Here is a 16,334-nt window from a genome sequence, read left to right on the forward strand (position 1 = left end):
ATTCATAATTTACACTGTATTCACATATATGTGTATCTTTGTAATCCATATTTACATACTAGCTCAGGAAAAATTCTTATTCTGTATTTTTGCCATTTGCTAACTCTTACTTTTCAAATAACATTTCGGCCAGAATTATCCTTTTTCTTACCAATCCGGATGTTATATGAAGTTGATTGCACAAGCCATTACTAATTCTGTAATTGTTATGTTGAGAAATCCTGGTAGATGTTTTAGTGTTCCATAAATGTTAAGTAACAGTAGTGGCACTTTCTAGTGGAAATTCCGACTATGTCAAGGCATATTTCTGTATGGCTGCAGTTTTTCTAACCATCTTGATAGTCTTTACTGTTCATACATGAAAGGATTCATTGCTAAAGTACTAAAATAAAAAAAAGTTGAACATATTCCTTAATGTGAAGAAAATCATCAGTTAATGGCATTGTGCCCCTATAATATAACAAGATTGATTAAAAAAAATTTATTTTTAAGGGGTATTTTCCCCCTCTGTGAGAGACTGGCATAAAAAGACTTCTGAAATTTTAACGAGAAATTTTAAACTTTTTTTTAGGTAAAATACATATTTTCTGACAAAACTGGTACTCTGACCTGCAATGTAATGCAGTTTAAGAAGTGCACCATAGCTGGAGTTGCTTATGGGTGAGTTTTTTTTTTCCCTTTATTTAGAATGTGAAACACACATTTATTTAGTGCTAATAGTTTGGTGTGTTTTGAGAATTCTTATTAGGGGAAATTTTTTTCAACATAAAAAGCCCCTGTTTTGACTTCAGCATACATGTATGTTTTGTGTTATAGTTTGAAGTTGTTTTTCATTTGGAATTACCTATGAGGTGGAGGTTCTACCCAGTAGTATTTCCATGTTTAGAGTTGCTAAAGGTCTCTATCTGGCTCTGGTCATGAAGTAAAAATACAGTTCCCTCTACATTGCCATGGAGTTAGAGTACAATGTCATAATAACATGCAGAGTGTCCAGTTTTCGAGTTAAAATACTGTTGTTTCTATGATAGTTATCCCTTTAGTTTGTTTTTTCTTATACTATCTCCCCTCTTTGCAGTCACAGAGCAATCTAAATTTCTGATGGTGGGAAGGAGGTAGGAACACGAAACTCTTAAATCTAGGGTGTAATGAATACCCTCAGAAACTTTTATCAGGTCCCTGATGTCCTTTAGAATATGCTTGTTAAGAACCCTTTTATTTCTTTTTTTGTAGTTATGTTTACCTAAATCGTTCAAAAGCCTTCTTTTTGAAATACCTTTTTAGGACAATGTGAGAAAATTAATCTATACATTTCCTAAAAGGATGTGATCAAAAGATGAAACTTTCCTTGGTTGGAGTGACCTTGACCGTGACTATTATCAAATTTTCCAACTATCTTTATCTATAAGTGAGACTGGGAAATACTGATCCCTTAGCCATTGAAGCAGGGGCACTTGTGTTGGGGTTTTCTGGTTTGTACTCATTCTTCCCCACTCACACTCTGTCTCCAAACCATAAGCGAGTATAAAAATAATGTATTGAATTTTGAAAATGCCTTAGTTAAAATTAGAAATAAATAACCATTTGGTAAAAAATTCTAAAAGCAAAAGTTTCTCTCCTATACAAGGGTCTACAAAGAGGAGATGGAGGCGGATACCCTTATTCTTTCAGTTAGCAGAGAATGTGACTAAAATGGACTTCAAACTGTGTGTGTAAATGAAGCCGAAAAGACCTTTGATTGAATGGCTTTTTCACACTTGCCAAGACGGGTTGTTAATTTAAGAAGCACACTTACTGTTTCCAGGGCTGCATGCCATTTTGCATCTTTCCTCTATCTGAGACTACCCCACTTCCCCTAGAAAAGGCTGTCCTTACTCCTCCCCACCAATAGCTACCAGCCTTGTAATTTGGTTAGCTGCTGTGGAGGGGGTGATGCAGACACACTTTTTGACGTCATGCGTATTTGACCCACAAGAGAAGGAAAGGCCTATGGTGATTCTATTTATTATGTATTTGTTGTATATAATACAACATTTGTTGTATTATACTTGCTGACAGATTTATGAAGATTGTTTTTACAGAAATTCTGCATTGATAAGTGAATTTGAGAGTGGTGTGTTTGATACTTGACATCCTTTTTTTTATTTTGCCAATTTCCAATTGAACAAGCAAGTTTTTCAAATGAGCAAATATTGATTGTGAAATCAAAACAGAAAGATAGAATGAGATCTAGCCTTCCTCCTGCATTTTTCCAAGTTTTTTTCTTCTTCTTGCAACAAGCCCTTAAACACTTCCGGGCAGTAGTCCTAAAGAGTAGTGTTCTTTCTGGATCTATTGGTGATAGTATCACTAACAACCATTATATGATAGGGTGGGTTTCAGATTGGTAAATATTGAAGTACTATTAAGAGTTAAGAACTGTCATCATTTAGATTAAGTTTCCAGTAAAACAAATTTCCTCTTGGGCAGATAACATCTCTTAATATTGAGGTGCAGCCATGAGACATGACCTCTAGTCTTAGCTTTGTCACTCATCTACCATGTAACTATCAATAATTCCTTTCAAATATTCCAAACTCCTTAAAATGAGGATAGTGAGATAAGATGATCTCTGAAGTTGTTTTCCAGGTATAAAATTCTAGATATAAAAAAAACATACATGAGAGACTATGGACTCTGAGAAACAAACTGAGGGTTCTAGAGGGGAGGGGTGTGGGGGGATGGGTTAGCCCAGTGATGGGTATTAAGGAGGGCGGCACGTATTGCATGGAGCACTGGGTATTATACGCAAACAATGAATCGTGGAACACTATATCAGAAACTAATGATGTAATGTATGGTGACTAACATAGTAAAATAAAATTAATTAAAAAACAAAAGCATGTTTTATTAGAAATAAAAGTTGTTCCTTTGGTTGCAAATCTTAACTATATAGATAGAAATACATTTCTTTCTTGGGTGATATATCATGTTTTTGAGAATACCAGAAGCCTTGCTGAGTGAAGTGAGTTGTTAAACTGCTTCCGGTAATCATGTAGTGTTGTGTATGTGTGTTTAGGATCCTTAACCCTGATTTTTTATCAACATCCCCTCCCCCAAACATCCTGATGGACATTTGGGATGTCAGCATTGTATTGTAGAGAGTGGTTGATACAGGAAGTTGTTGATACAGGAGACTTCAGATGCTTAGGTGTTTACAGTAAGAGACACACCACTGTTCGTTAATTCCACCAAACTCAGCAAGAAAAGTAAATACTGTCAGCCATCTTTCTGTGGGAATTTCCTCTGGCCACTCTTGGGTTATCGGAAGCCAGACAGGGTAATAATATGGTTTTGCAATCCCCATTTGCACGGTAGCAGTGTTAACACTTGTTTAATATGGGGAACTATTATGCACACGAACCTTCAACTCTAACAGAAGAAAGCATGGTGTTTATCCAAACCAGGAAAAGGAGAACACCCTACATTTTCATAAACTAACAAATGCTTTTGGGGTTACAAATTCAGAACTGATCCTTGTTCAACATTTTTTAAGAAGTAAGATAAAGCCTAGTTTTACCCTAGGTAGAGTCAGAGGTGAGTTCTGTTGGCTTTTATGGGTTTGAGAACAAGACTTGAAGTGTCTTCATTTTTGTCTAGTATTCCTTAGGTTTGTAAGAAGATAATATTTAACATTTAAAACAGTGCTTCAAAATTTAATCTTGGTAATTTTTCCCTAATTTCGCATAACCACTGCCCAAATTGGATTCGTGATGGGCAACAAAATAAAGATTTGTACATACTTAGCAGCGATGATTATTTTGTAGAGTTCACCTTTGTCAGAGATACTACTGTGTTTAAACTTACTAGATTGTTTCATTAGATCTTTGATTAAATGTAAATTGATGTCATTTCTAAATTTAACTTATTACAAACTAGAAATTCTACTGTTAAACATTTGTTAAAGTATCATTTCAGCAAATTCCTTCCTGTAGGGAATGAGTCAGTTTTATCAAAGTAACTGGAATACCAGGAATGAGTAAGGAGGCTTTTATGTTCACTAGCTAGGACTCTCAATACAGCGAATATAATAGACTATAATCCTAAGTGTAATCTTTGTCGGTAATTTGGACCTTACTATTAGAATGAGGTGATGAGCTGGGCAAAGCTTTACACAGTACAGTCTCTAAAGTTAAAAAAAAAAAATTCTAGTAAGCCAACTAAAGAGTGATTTTTGTTGCGTTAGTCATTTAATCAAACATTTCATTGACATTTTCCCTGTATGTAAAAGATAAATTTTCTTAAAAGCAATCTGTATGTATATATGAATATGATATATGAACCGCTTAACATGACCATATTTTGTTTAGTAATATGTTTGCTGAAAGGATCAGTACTTCAAACTGAGAAGAGATTCATCACAAGAAACCTCACAATTACCATAAAGCTTAGCCCCGAGGTCTAGATTATACCCAACAAATTTATCTTACTGCCCACCATGGTAAGAGCTGGGTAAACACCATTCATTTGTTTATTTATATGCTTCAACAAATATTTTTATCTCCTTCTGTGTATGTGGCACTTTGTTAAATGATGGGATTGTAATGATCAGCAAAGTTCACATGGTTTCTGCCCTCCTAAAATTTATAGTCTAATTGGGGGTTAATGGATGTTAATTAAGTAATCAAAGATAAAACACAGTACAGAGGTCCACTGAGTCTGTGGTGGGGATTTGATCAAATCAGGCAGGTCAGGGACTGCTCTGGAAGAAAGTGATCCTTGAGCTGAGATGTAAGAATGGGTTTGATTAAGTGAAGAACTTCCCAGGCAGATACAGCAGTATTGACATGCACACAAAGGCAGATGACCAAATAGCACATATACACCAGAGCTGCCCCAGCAGCAGTCCTGGGGAAACTCATGCAGACAGGTGCAGTAACAGGTGTGTGGGTCTCCTGCTGCTCATCACATTCTGAATAGCATTTGCCAGGGCTGGACCCGACCCAGGAGAAGGGACCCTGAGCCTTGAGCTTTGCATCTTTTAAGCTATATGACTTGAGATGCACTTGCCCCTCCCCTGATGTGAGATCGGGTACTGCCGTCCAACTTGGCAGATCCTTAGCACAGTGTTTTTGCTTGGGTAGCACTGGCCCTCCCCTGGTACAGTCCGGGGTGGAGGGGGTTGCGGCTAGAGTCCAAGCCTTGAGGTTGATCAGAAGTGATTGCCTTCAGCACTGGGCTGCAGTCAGTTTCTACAGAGTTTTGCAATAGGTCATCATTTTTTCTGGGAGTCCAGCCCACAGGAGGCTTGGTTAGCCCTTCCTCTCAAGCATCAACAAAAGTCATTTGGTACAAGAGAGAATAGTGAGTAGAGGGGACTGCCTTCATTGGGACTAAAGACAACGGATACTGCCCTGGAGGCGGTCTCATGCTTCGGAGGTAGAAGAGGTGCCTTCGAATGATGAGGCTTGTGTCATAGCCAGTTTGGTGGAAAGGTAGAGGGAGTGGAATGGACACTGAGGGAGTGAAAGGACTTCACTGAAAACTCTTGTCAGAAACAATGAATGACTCTACATTTACATTACTGAACTCTGCATTTTTTAAACTCTATCGATAGCTAATAAATTTAATTTAAAGAAAAAATATTGAATGGTCATATATAGTGAAAGAAATGAGAGATAAGAAAAACTTTTCTGGCTGCTAAGAGAGTAGATCTTAAATTTTCCCGACAGACAGACAGACACACACACACACACACACACACACACACACACACAGTGGCAATTATGTGACAGATGTGGAGGTGTTAGCTCACACTGTGGTGGTGATCATATCGCAGTGTATAAGTGTATCAAATCATGATGATGTTGTATACCTTAAACTTGTGCAGTGTTATACATCAATTATATCTCAACAAAGCTGGAAAAAATTTCAACAATAAAAGGAAAAATAGAATAAATACAAAAAGAAAAGAAAATCTACTCTGCCATGTATCTTCTGGCTGAATACATGAGTGGCTTGTTGAAACAAAAGCTATACATCAGTCAGACTTTTCCCAGTGCTCAAATGAGCTAAAGGATGAAATTAAAATTATTGATGAATGTGTTCTCTGTTTGAGATAACAAATGGCTCAATGAGTGAATTATAGTTTAAGTGAAAGATTTTGAGGATCAGTTAATCTTTTAAAATGTGGTTCCTTTTAATTATAGAAATGTAATTAACTTTTACTTTAATATATCTGTTTAAAGACCCATTACTTTATGGTAGTCAAATTTATTTCTAAAATGTACTTGGCAAATTGTATCAGTGATAGTTTGTTCCTAGGTATTAGTATGTTTGTTTCATTAAAACACTTTATTCTGATGATATAATATGTAATTAATTTTCCATTGGTTTTAGCATGTATTTAAACCTCTAGGTTAAAATATTTCTTAGTGAATATTGAATTCTAGGAATAAAATGAGTAAATTCCATGGTCAAGAGGCAAGTTGGCTATCCTGTTATAGAATAATTTTGTAAACCTGCTCAGTTACCATAAATTGTGTTCTACTTACTATACTAACTGCCATTCTTTCAGAATCAACTAAAAGTTCATTTTCTTAACTTTTTCAAGATCCATCTTTCAGTACTTCCTTTATTCATGCTTTTACGTCTCCAGCCTTTCTGTGATGATTTTGTCCTCTCTTTCTGCCCCTCCTCTTGCTTTCTGAAGCCATGTCCCTGAACCTGAGGATTATGGCTGTTCTCCTGATGAATGGTAAGCTGCATGGACCTTTCTGTCTCATTGATTCCTCTAAAAGGTTTGCATTTTATTGCTTTGATAAATACATTTCACTACTTTTGCGGGGCGGGGGGGAGCATTATTGATCAGGTAGGATAAGAGGGCTATAAAGAACCTATTTCTTGAAATCCAGTGAATATCCTTGATTTCCTATTGCATAACCTTTAGTCATTTTACAAACATTAGGTTTAACGGTTAGGCTTGCTAGAGTTTTACATTATGTATCTATCATAAAGTCTGTAATGATCAACTTGAGGTCCCTGGGCTGTGAACTAGCTAAGATTTGTTAGAGCTCAGGAAGTTTTATGTTTTGTAGCTCAGCACTGCCACCTTCTGTTGCAATTTATATACTCTTTGGAGCCACAAAAAGATGCTACTGAAACCTACCGAGAAGTGGAAATTTCCTTTACATCTCTTTTCATTAGTTTAGTAAATCTCTTCCGGGGCTAGAAAATGAACATTTTTAAAAATAAATGTCTGGAACAAATGTTGGAAGACTATGCAACCAAGGATTAAAATTAACTGGAATATAAATAATTATAGAATTATTAAGGATGGCATTTTATAGTTTTAATTTCCATACTTTTGAGGGGGTTGGTTTGTTTTCCCTTAAAATCCCCCCTCCGTGGATTTACACTTTGATTTAGAACTGTATAAGTTTATTTTGATATTTCTCTAACTCATCATGATTTGGTGGCCAATGAAATTTCAGAAATCAGATTCTTTTAATGCTGGTAACTATAGAACACATTATGGTTTTAGAAGTGGTTATATTTTTATTTTCAGGTTTATACATATGTTTTATGATTTGGCCACATTTCCAATATGCATGGAAGTCCAATAACATCATTTAATATTTCTCAACTTGAATTTTATTTCAATAAAGTGGAGATTTGATAACGATTTGCAGCAAAACTCATACCCATAATAATGACAGAGGCAACTGATTCGTGTGGTAACTGATGAGTCATCACATTTAAGCTCATTGCTTGGAGCATCATCCAGTTTCGACACCTACACACAACTGAATAATTTTGAGCATTTTTAAAAATATTCCAAAGCTGCTTACTGCTGGTGGATAATTCAAGTTTAATGCAGTAGCTATTCCCTTTTATTTAATCCTTCAAGAATGTAGTAAAATTTTGTGACTGCATTTAATTTTTTCTGTAACATTAATATAATTCCATTAATTGTAAATACTGTTCATTAGTATAGAATTAATACACAGTTTTTCTAAGAGAAATCTTATTCTTAAGAGAAGGAAATTACCTTCAGCATATTTTCATTAAGAGTGAATGAAAATGTAAAAAAATTGTTTATTTACTTGGGTCATTTAAAATATCCTACTTTCAATAGAGATTGTTTTGTGACTTCTACCACCTTTGGAGAGAGAGGATATTATATTATCTAGTTAAGGTCTCTTTGTAAAACACCCTTTTGGAAAATACTACTTGAGCTCCTGTTCTGTTCTGGCCATGCGCCGTGGTCAAAGATGCAGACTTTGGATTCTGACTCCCCCCGCCGCCCCGATCCTACTTGTGCCCTTGAAAAAGTTACCTAATCTGTCTGCCTGCCTGTCCTCCTCTGGTAGAATGTGGACATCGTAGGGAGGTTGTGAAGATTGACTTCTGGTTTTATTTATTTATTTTTTTTTAAGATTTATTTATTTGAGAGAGAGTGTGTGTGCGTGTGAGCATGGGGCGTGGGGGCAGGCAGAGGGAGAGGGAGAGAGACTCTCAAGCAGGCTCCGTGCTGAGCACAGAGCCCAACTCAGGGTGATCCTGACAACCCCGAGATCATGATCTGAGCTGGAACCAAGAGTCCGATGTTCAACCAACTGTGCCACCCAGGTGTCCCGAGTGAGTTCCATTTTTAAAGTGCTTAGAATAACGTCTAGACATAGTATACTCATGGAGAGTGTTAGCCCTGGTGTCTCTCACTCAATCCTCATGATGTATTTGAAGAGTTGTGATTGACATGACCATATTAAAATTGGTGAAATTTAGGCAAAGAAGCTAATAAGTAACTTGCCCCAAAGTACACAACCAGGAAACATGAAAGCCAGATTATAGAGTAGGTGCTGGTCACTTTATGTCCTACAGATCTTAACTTTATATGCTTTTAGAGCACAAAATATCTTTACCATGTCATTTTTTTTTTCTTTTCTTGTTAAGGTAGCAAGAGCAGGTACAGTTTAACTGACTTGAGAAAAGTTAGCACAGGGAGCGAAATTTTGCACATTCATACATCTGGCATCTCCCCCCAACCCCTCATCCAGTTGATTTCATTTTGCCAAGGAAACCAAGATCTAAAGTGTGATCCTGAAAAGAAAAAAGAAGAAAAAAGTGATACTCGTTGAATCCTATGCTGTAGGCATCTGACCACATCTTCATGCCACTGGTTTTCAAGGATAAATTAGAGAGTATAGATGACTGTATAAATCCAAAATCAAAGTTCATGCCTGTCAGCAGCTTCACATTTCAATGTGAAGTTCATTAAATTCCATACATAAGACCTGTAGCCTATATACATTTTACTGCCCTACTGAACCATATTCACCACAAAAATGTCGTTTAAAAAACACACAATATTTAACACTTAAATGTGTGCAGATTATTTTATATTTAGTGGAATTTGAAGGCAAACCTGTGATACTCTCTTGAGAATATTTTCAAACTTACCCTCTTGACATTAAAGATAATTGGATGATGGGTGTAGCTTTACTTGCTTAAATATATTAGTATAAAATAGTTTACAGAGATAAGATCATTCCCCAACCAGTAGCTACTTACTCCAAAATTGGTATGGTTTTCTTGTTATTGCCAACTACCCATAAGCTAACATATAACCTTACAGATTAATTCTTTTCTATTAAAAATCTACCATTGGAAAAAAGATCTGCTTATTCTCAGCATCCGTGTAGCCCTTAAGATGTGATTGTTTTCAACTATATATTTCCATAGCCATTTTTTTTCTTTTCCTAATGCTTACTGTGGGAAATTTCAAGCATAAACAAAAGTAGACAGATTACCCTTTCACTTACTTCCATCATACGCACCAAAATCCAGTGTCATCTATACCTCTCCCTCACCATTATTTTAAAGCCAATCCCAGATAACATATTTGTTTTTCTTAACTATTTAATATAGAGTCCATACTGTTCTGATATATTTTTTGGAGTTAATGCCAGTGATGATGATTCTCCAGAAAGAATTTCCTTAATGTGTTCTGTGCTTAGTCATTTCACTGGGGTCTTTAGTATTATCATAGTATCAGTGGCTAGTACTATTTTTCTGGTCTTATTTATTTTCTCATTTCATCCTGGTCTATAATTATGTATGGAATGAGTGGTATTTATTTTTTCTGCTATAATAGCTAGACTCATGAAAACATCCTTCCAGGTGTGACTGTATAATAATGAGATCTAACGCATCCAAATTAATGTTAGTCTTCAAAGTAGTCACGTTGACAGCTAATTTATTTATTTCAATGATGCAGCCGTTTCACAGAATGTTTTTGGAACACCTCTTTTGTAATTGCCTCCAGAAACACTTTGAGCCACACAGAAAAGCAGGTCTTAGGATTTTGGTTAAAACCGATGTCTAACAAAAATATTATTGAATTCGATCACTTGTTTATATTCTTGGACTTGACTCTGTCATGACAATTTTTAGGAAAAAAGTCATTCCTAAAAATTAAATCTCCCTCTAAGGGATTTTGATTTGCAACCAATAGCATCATTTAAAAGCAGGAGGTGCAGATCCTTTCAAAAAATGGTGCTTTACAGCCCCACTAACTTTTATCTTCCAGTGTGAACATGTGTGTAGTATATGTGTGTGCATCATGTATACATCTATTTTATGTGTAGGCTGTACATCTATTACAGGTGGCTGACAAGGGTTTTGTTCTTGTCTTTAATTTTAATTTAAATTTAAGTTCATAATGCATTAACATGTTGCAAATTCCAAGGGTGTAAAGAGGGGAAGGTTTTTCTCCCTTCCCTGTCTTAGAGCACTCCTCTCCCCTCCTGGAGGCAGGCAGTAACAATTTCAGATGTATCCTTCCAGATCGGTTCTACACATAAACATGTATGTATCTGTTTTCTCTCCTATATTTACAGAGAGTGAAGCATACTATACGCCCTGTTTCGTACCAGCTTTTCTTTTCACTGTGCGTCTTTGAGATCAGTCCAAGATCAGAAGAGCTTCCTGTTTTTTGTACAGCGTTTGCTATGTGGATGTACCACAATGTTTTAAAGCAACATCCTTCATAGTACTTGAGTTATTTCTAATCTTTTGCTATTTTAAAAAAAAAAAAAATGTGCTGTAGGGGCACCTGGGTGGCTCGGTTAGTTGAGCATCTGACTCTTGGTTTTGGCTTCGATCATGATCTCATGGCTCCTGAACTCAAGCCCCACATTGGGCTCCGTGCTCAGCAGGCAGTCCACTTCAAGATTCTCTTCCCCCGCTCCCTCCCTCCACTCGTGGACGCATGCGTGCTCTCACTCTCTCGCAAATAAATAAATCTTTTAAAAAATGTGCTGCAAAGAATGAATTTGTGCATACAACATTTTGCACCAGGTAGATAGCTAGTATAAATTCCTAGAACTGGAATTACTGGATCAAAGGGATACATGCGTTTTAAATTTTGGTAGAAATTGCCTAGTTGTTCTTCTTAGAAGTTTTGCCAATTTTCATACTCAGCAATGGTATGATTTATCTTTTTCCATAATCACAACAGCACAGAATTGTCACATTTATTTCTGTTAAATTGATGCAGTCATTTCTCTCATTGGGTAAACTGAAGTTTGTATTTAAAGGCACTCATATTTCCTCATCTGGTTGATGGGCTGCATTGTTGATCTTTTTCATATTGGTTTCTATGAGTTCTTTCTATTTTAGGGAAACTAACCTTCATTATATGAATTGGAAACAGTTTTTCCCAGTTTTTGTTTGGCTTTTGATTTTGCTTGCAGTAGTTTTTGCTATGCAGAAATGTTTTAGCTGTATACAGTCAGATTTATCTGTTTTGTTTTCTGGATTATGTGTGATACATAGGCTTTTTCCACTCTTATTTTTAAAATTTTCCCATATCTTAATTTTTATTAAATTGTTCATCCATCTGGAGTTTATTTGGTTTAAGGTGAAAAGTATGAATCCAACTCTTTTTTCTTTTTTTCTAATGATACCTTGGTTGACATGAATTTTGAATTTAAAAAAATTTCAAGGTCCCCATATTGTCATATATGAAAATAGGTAATACTGATTAAGCCATATACATTCTGAATTTTCTGTTAATTTTTAATGCCATGAGGATTCTTCATTTTTTTGTATAGTCAGGAAATAATTATTTACACTGTATCATAGTTTTTAAATCATCCAGCAAGAAGCTACCATTTACATGGTATTGTGGACTACCTGCTTCTTCTTCTCCTTAACCTTAATGTTACCCTCCCTATCTTATCCCTTCTTGCAAAACACCATCATTTCTTTTGTCTCTTTGTGTGCATAGTGCCACTTGAAAATTTCTATGGAAAAATCTAACAAAATGTTGATGTTGGCTTGCATTTGTATAAAATATATATAAAGCTTATTGCTCAGTTTGCAAATTCATAATTTTGTCAACTGAGTTTAAATGATCACTTTTACTTTTAATCCACTTGGTTCTTCCTTTGAAATGACACAAGCATCCTAATTTTGTCTGTGTACACTTACTAAAAGTGAACATTTTGTAAGATTTTAGAGAGGAGTGGTGAAAGCTCCATGCCTGAGTTATCCAACCCAGGCTATGTGGATTAGCAGATGAGTTGTTTATGGTTTTTATGATCTTGGGAAAGAAGTCACTTTCTGAGTGAAGAGTCCTTATTTAACATTATTCATGGTAGAAGCTTCATTGGTAAATGGAGGGTGGATTGTGTCCATGTAAAGATTTCAGTTGCATTATCTAGTGTTATTTGTTATAAATACATTTGAAAGTTATATCTATTATGGTAACCGTGATTTATGAGATAAGGGTTTCTGGTGAGATTAATTAGACGTATCTTCAGATTTGTGAAGGCTTTTAGTCTGGAATTCTTTGGAAAGAAAATAGACCTCCCCATGCAAGATGTTACTGTGATTACTCCTTGACATTTCAATTTATCTAACAAATAAGAGGGAATGTATAACTAAGAACCATTAATGAATACATTTTAATAATAGGGAGACTTTATGGAGCCCCAGTAATAAACTTTTTAAGAAATGATAGTATTTGGAGGAGAAATGTATGCGAATTTTTTGCATTCCCATTGATAAATCATTTAAAAGATCTTGGATTGGGGCTCCTGGGTGGCTCAGTTGGTTAAGCGACTGCCTTCGGCTCAGGTCATGATCCTGGAGTCCCGGGATCGAGTCCCGCATCGGGCTCCCTGCTTAGCGGGGAGTCTGCTTCTCCCTCTGACCCTCACCCCTCTCATTCTCTCTCTCTCTGTCATTCTCTCTCTCTCAAAAATAAGTAAAATTAAAAGAAAATATTTAAAAGATCTTGGATTTTTCCCTCCATCTTTAAAACTAGAGGAAGAGTAATTACGTATTTATTCTGCCTCCTAGGGATGTTTTGAAAGAATTCAAAATTACTGCATGCTAATGAGGATGTACTATTTTACAGTCCTCAGAATTAATAGATCAAACTACTACATGTAAATAAAGATGTATCTTATTATAAACGTTCTAACTTCCTTCTTTGGTTATATTTCATTGACACTGTGTATGTTTAATTATTTCAGATTCTTTTTTTCTTCAGTGATTTCTCCTTCCTTTCCAACTGCTGGCTTTAAAAATATGAAACTCTTGATATTTGGCACTTCGGCATTGATAATACTCTGTAACTTAAAAATTATGATCAAAAGCTTTCTGGGCTACAGCTATTTAGTATTGGACATATTATTTTTCCTTGGTGAATTAATTCTAGAATTTTCTTCTATGCACAAAAGTTTAGATGTATATATTTTCACTGAACATTGCAAAGTACACCCTTTGGGTTTGACGTTCCCACTTATGTGTTCCATGTTCTTCCTTTTAATCTCAACATTTTGGTATTAAATTGCATGGCCATGAGATTCGTAATAGTTAGATTATAGAGGCAATTCTGAATCCATTTATTTCATATGACATACATAAGTGTTTGCTCATCTGAAGATAGCCCCAACACAAAAAATCCCATACATTTTTGTGATTTGTTCTTATATGTGCAGAACATATACATGAATATATCAGATATTTCTAATTGATGTTGATAAGATATATATAAAGCTTATTGCTCATATTTTTATATTCCATATAATCATGTAATGTTAGTCACTACAAATAATGATTTCTCATAGGCTAAAGTAAAAGAATTTTTTTATAATTACTTTATTCTCAAATTCTAAAAACTTGAAAAAAATTATGGAACTAGAAATTCACCTGTAGGTATTTTAGCAGTGTTGTAACTTTTTAAAAAATCTTTTTAAGCTTCATGTGGCTACAGTGTAATTCCACTCCAGAAAAATGAGCTGTAAAATACTATTTTTTTATTACACTGCGGAAGTCTTATCACGTTTTAGAATGCTTGAAAATAATGTATGGTTCAGTTATGAAGTCTATGGTATCTTATCTAGAAATGCAGACTAAGTTATATTTAATCTATTAAAGGTTTGCAGGCATAATGATTTACTTAAAAAGTAAGTTACAAATAGATCAGTGGCTTATATAAATGAACCAGGTTTGCTCCAATTTCCCCTTCAGGCAGAGCTCACAGTTCGGAGACGAAAAAACATTTAGTGATTCGTCATTGCTGGAAAACCTCCAAAATAATCATGTAAGCAACATAAAACTATTATCTTTTTGTTAATGAGTGAAAGCTAATGAGTAACCCTGAATTATCTTCCATGTTTATATATTTTTTTTAGTTTTGTGATCATTTTTAATACTTACCAAAATCTGTTATTGTTAAATCCTTCTTACTTGGCCCACACAAATTCATGGCTGTTAGGAATTTAGTTTTGAAATTCTTGTTAATCAGTATTCTATCTTTTCAAAGTATCTTATATTAAATAATTAAGAGAATTCTGTTTGTATAAAAGAGCTCACTATTCACCATTTCACACTATCTGTGGAAATGAATTACCTGCTCAAAATGGTAGGCCAGTGCCCAATCTATACAAAGAGAGAACTCCAGAAATTTCCATCCAATGTGACCATTGTACTTATGAAGTTACTAATACTTACTAAATTCCATCAGATCAAATGGTGTGGCTTCCTAGAGTTTTAACCCCAGAACCTTTTCTCATCATCACTTCAAGCTCAATATGTCAAAACTTAATTTTGAACTCATTACCTCAATAAAAGCTCCTTGAGCACAGGTGGCTTACTAACCTGTGCCCCTGGGTGGAGTTCTAGCAAGGTGTTCTTACAGCTATTTTTTGTATCCTTTCTTCTTAAGAGAGCCTTCTATAGAATATGAGGTTCAGGATCCACAGGACCTAGACCATTTCTTCCCTCTGCGTTCTCAGGTTCAAATTGCTCCATCACCTATTTTAATTCTCTTTCTAGGAACTTAAGAGCTGCTTTGGATACCTCCTTCTGGGTCCATCTCTAGCTCTCTAGAATGGCCAAGCCCTTGTCAGTAGTGACTTCTGGAATATATCCTAAATGTCTTCTTTACTTCATGCTCACTTTCCCTCCCTAGTCCAGACTGCCAGCATGCCCTTGCCAGTCTCCCTGTATCCATCTTTGTTCCCCTCCAGTTCTTGTTGCACATGGTAATGGGAATGATGGACATGGACACCACATCCCCTCACTTCCCTGTTTAAAACCTTTCTCTGGGGGTGCCTGGGTGGCTCGGTTGGTTGAGCATCTGCCTTCGGCTTGGGTCGTGATCCCAGGGTCGTGGGATCGAGCCCCAAGTCTGGCTCCCTGCTCAGCGGAGAGCCTGCTTCTCCTCCCTCTGCCCCTCCCCCCTTTTGTGCTCTCTGTCTCTCAAATAAATAAGTAAAATCTTTAAAAAAAATTAAAAAAAAAAATAAAATGGCTTCCCTCTTACCTTACAGAGTTAAATGGTCGGGCCCCTGCCCAAGTCACCAGCCTCACCTGAGCCACTCTTCCTTTCTTTCTCCTCAGGCCATACTGGCTTTTATTTTCTCAAACACACCTCATTCTTTCCTTTCTATAGGATCTTTTCAGTCTTACCTGATTCCTGCTTGATGCAAAGCTCTTGGCTCAGTTCTTCATGAGGCTAAAACCTCAGCTTAAATCTCACATTCTCTTGCGAATAACCACAGACTGGCCCAAATACATTACATGATGTTTGCACATTCTCTCCTTTATAGTCCTTTCACACCATAAGTAAATATTTGTCTTTATCTGTGTTCTGTCTTCCCCACAAATTATGCTTCACACAGCAGGGACCATGTCTGTTTTGTCTACTGTACTAACCTGAAAACAGATTTTTCAAATAATGTTGTGATTTACCTTTCCAATCACTTCATGTGTTTTTCAGTTTGTTTGTTTGTTTTAGCCTAAGAGCATAGAAGAATATTTTTTATTTAATATTTATCTCC

The 16,334-nt window shown here is 35.8% G+C and overlaps 1 protein-coding gene across 3 annotated transcripts in view; it reads left to right on the forward strand.

Annotated features, from left to right (window-relative positions):
• The window catches only part of ATP8A1 (ATPase phospholipid transporting 8A1), a 220,851-nt gene that overhangs the window by 82,248 nt on the left and 122,269 nt on the right, over positions 1 to 16,334 (forward strand). For all 3 annotated transcript variants that reach the window (XM_028088628.2, XM_028088627.2, XM_088021182.1), the window contains 2 exons: positions 572 to 660; positions 14,521 to 14,593. In XM_028088628.2, coding sequence (XP_027944429.2) covers positions 572 to 660; positions 14,521 to 14,593 — 162 coding nt within the window. The remainder of the gene's footprint in view (positions 1 to 571; positions 661 to 14,520; positions 14,594 to 16,334) is intronic.

This window comes from Eumetopias jubatus, unplaced genomic scaffold, assembly GCF_037043125.1.
Source record: "Eumetopias jubatus isolate StellerSeaLion01/CBP00866 unplaced genomic scaffold, mEumJub1_p1.0 scaffold_2, whole genome shotgun sequence".
NCBI lineage: Eukaryota > Metazoa > Chordata > Mammalia > Carnivora > Otariidae > Eumetopias > Eumetopias jubatus.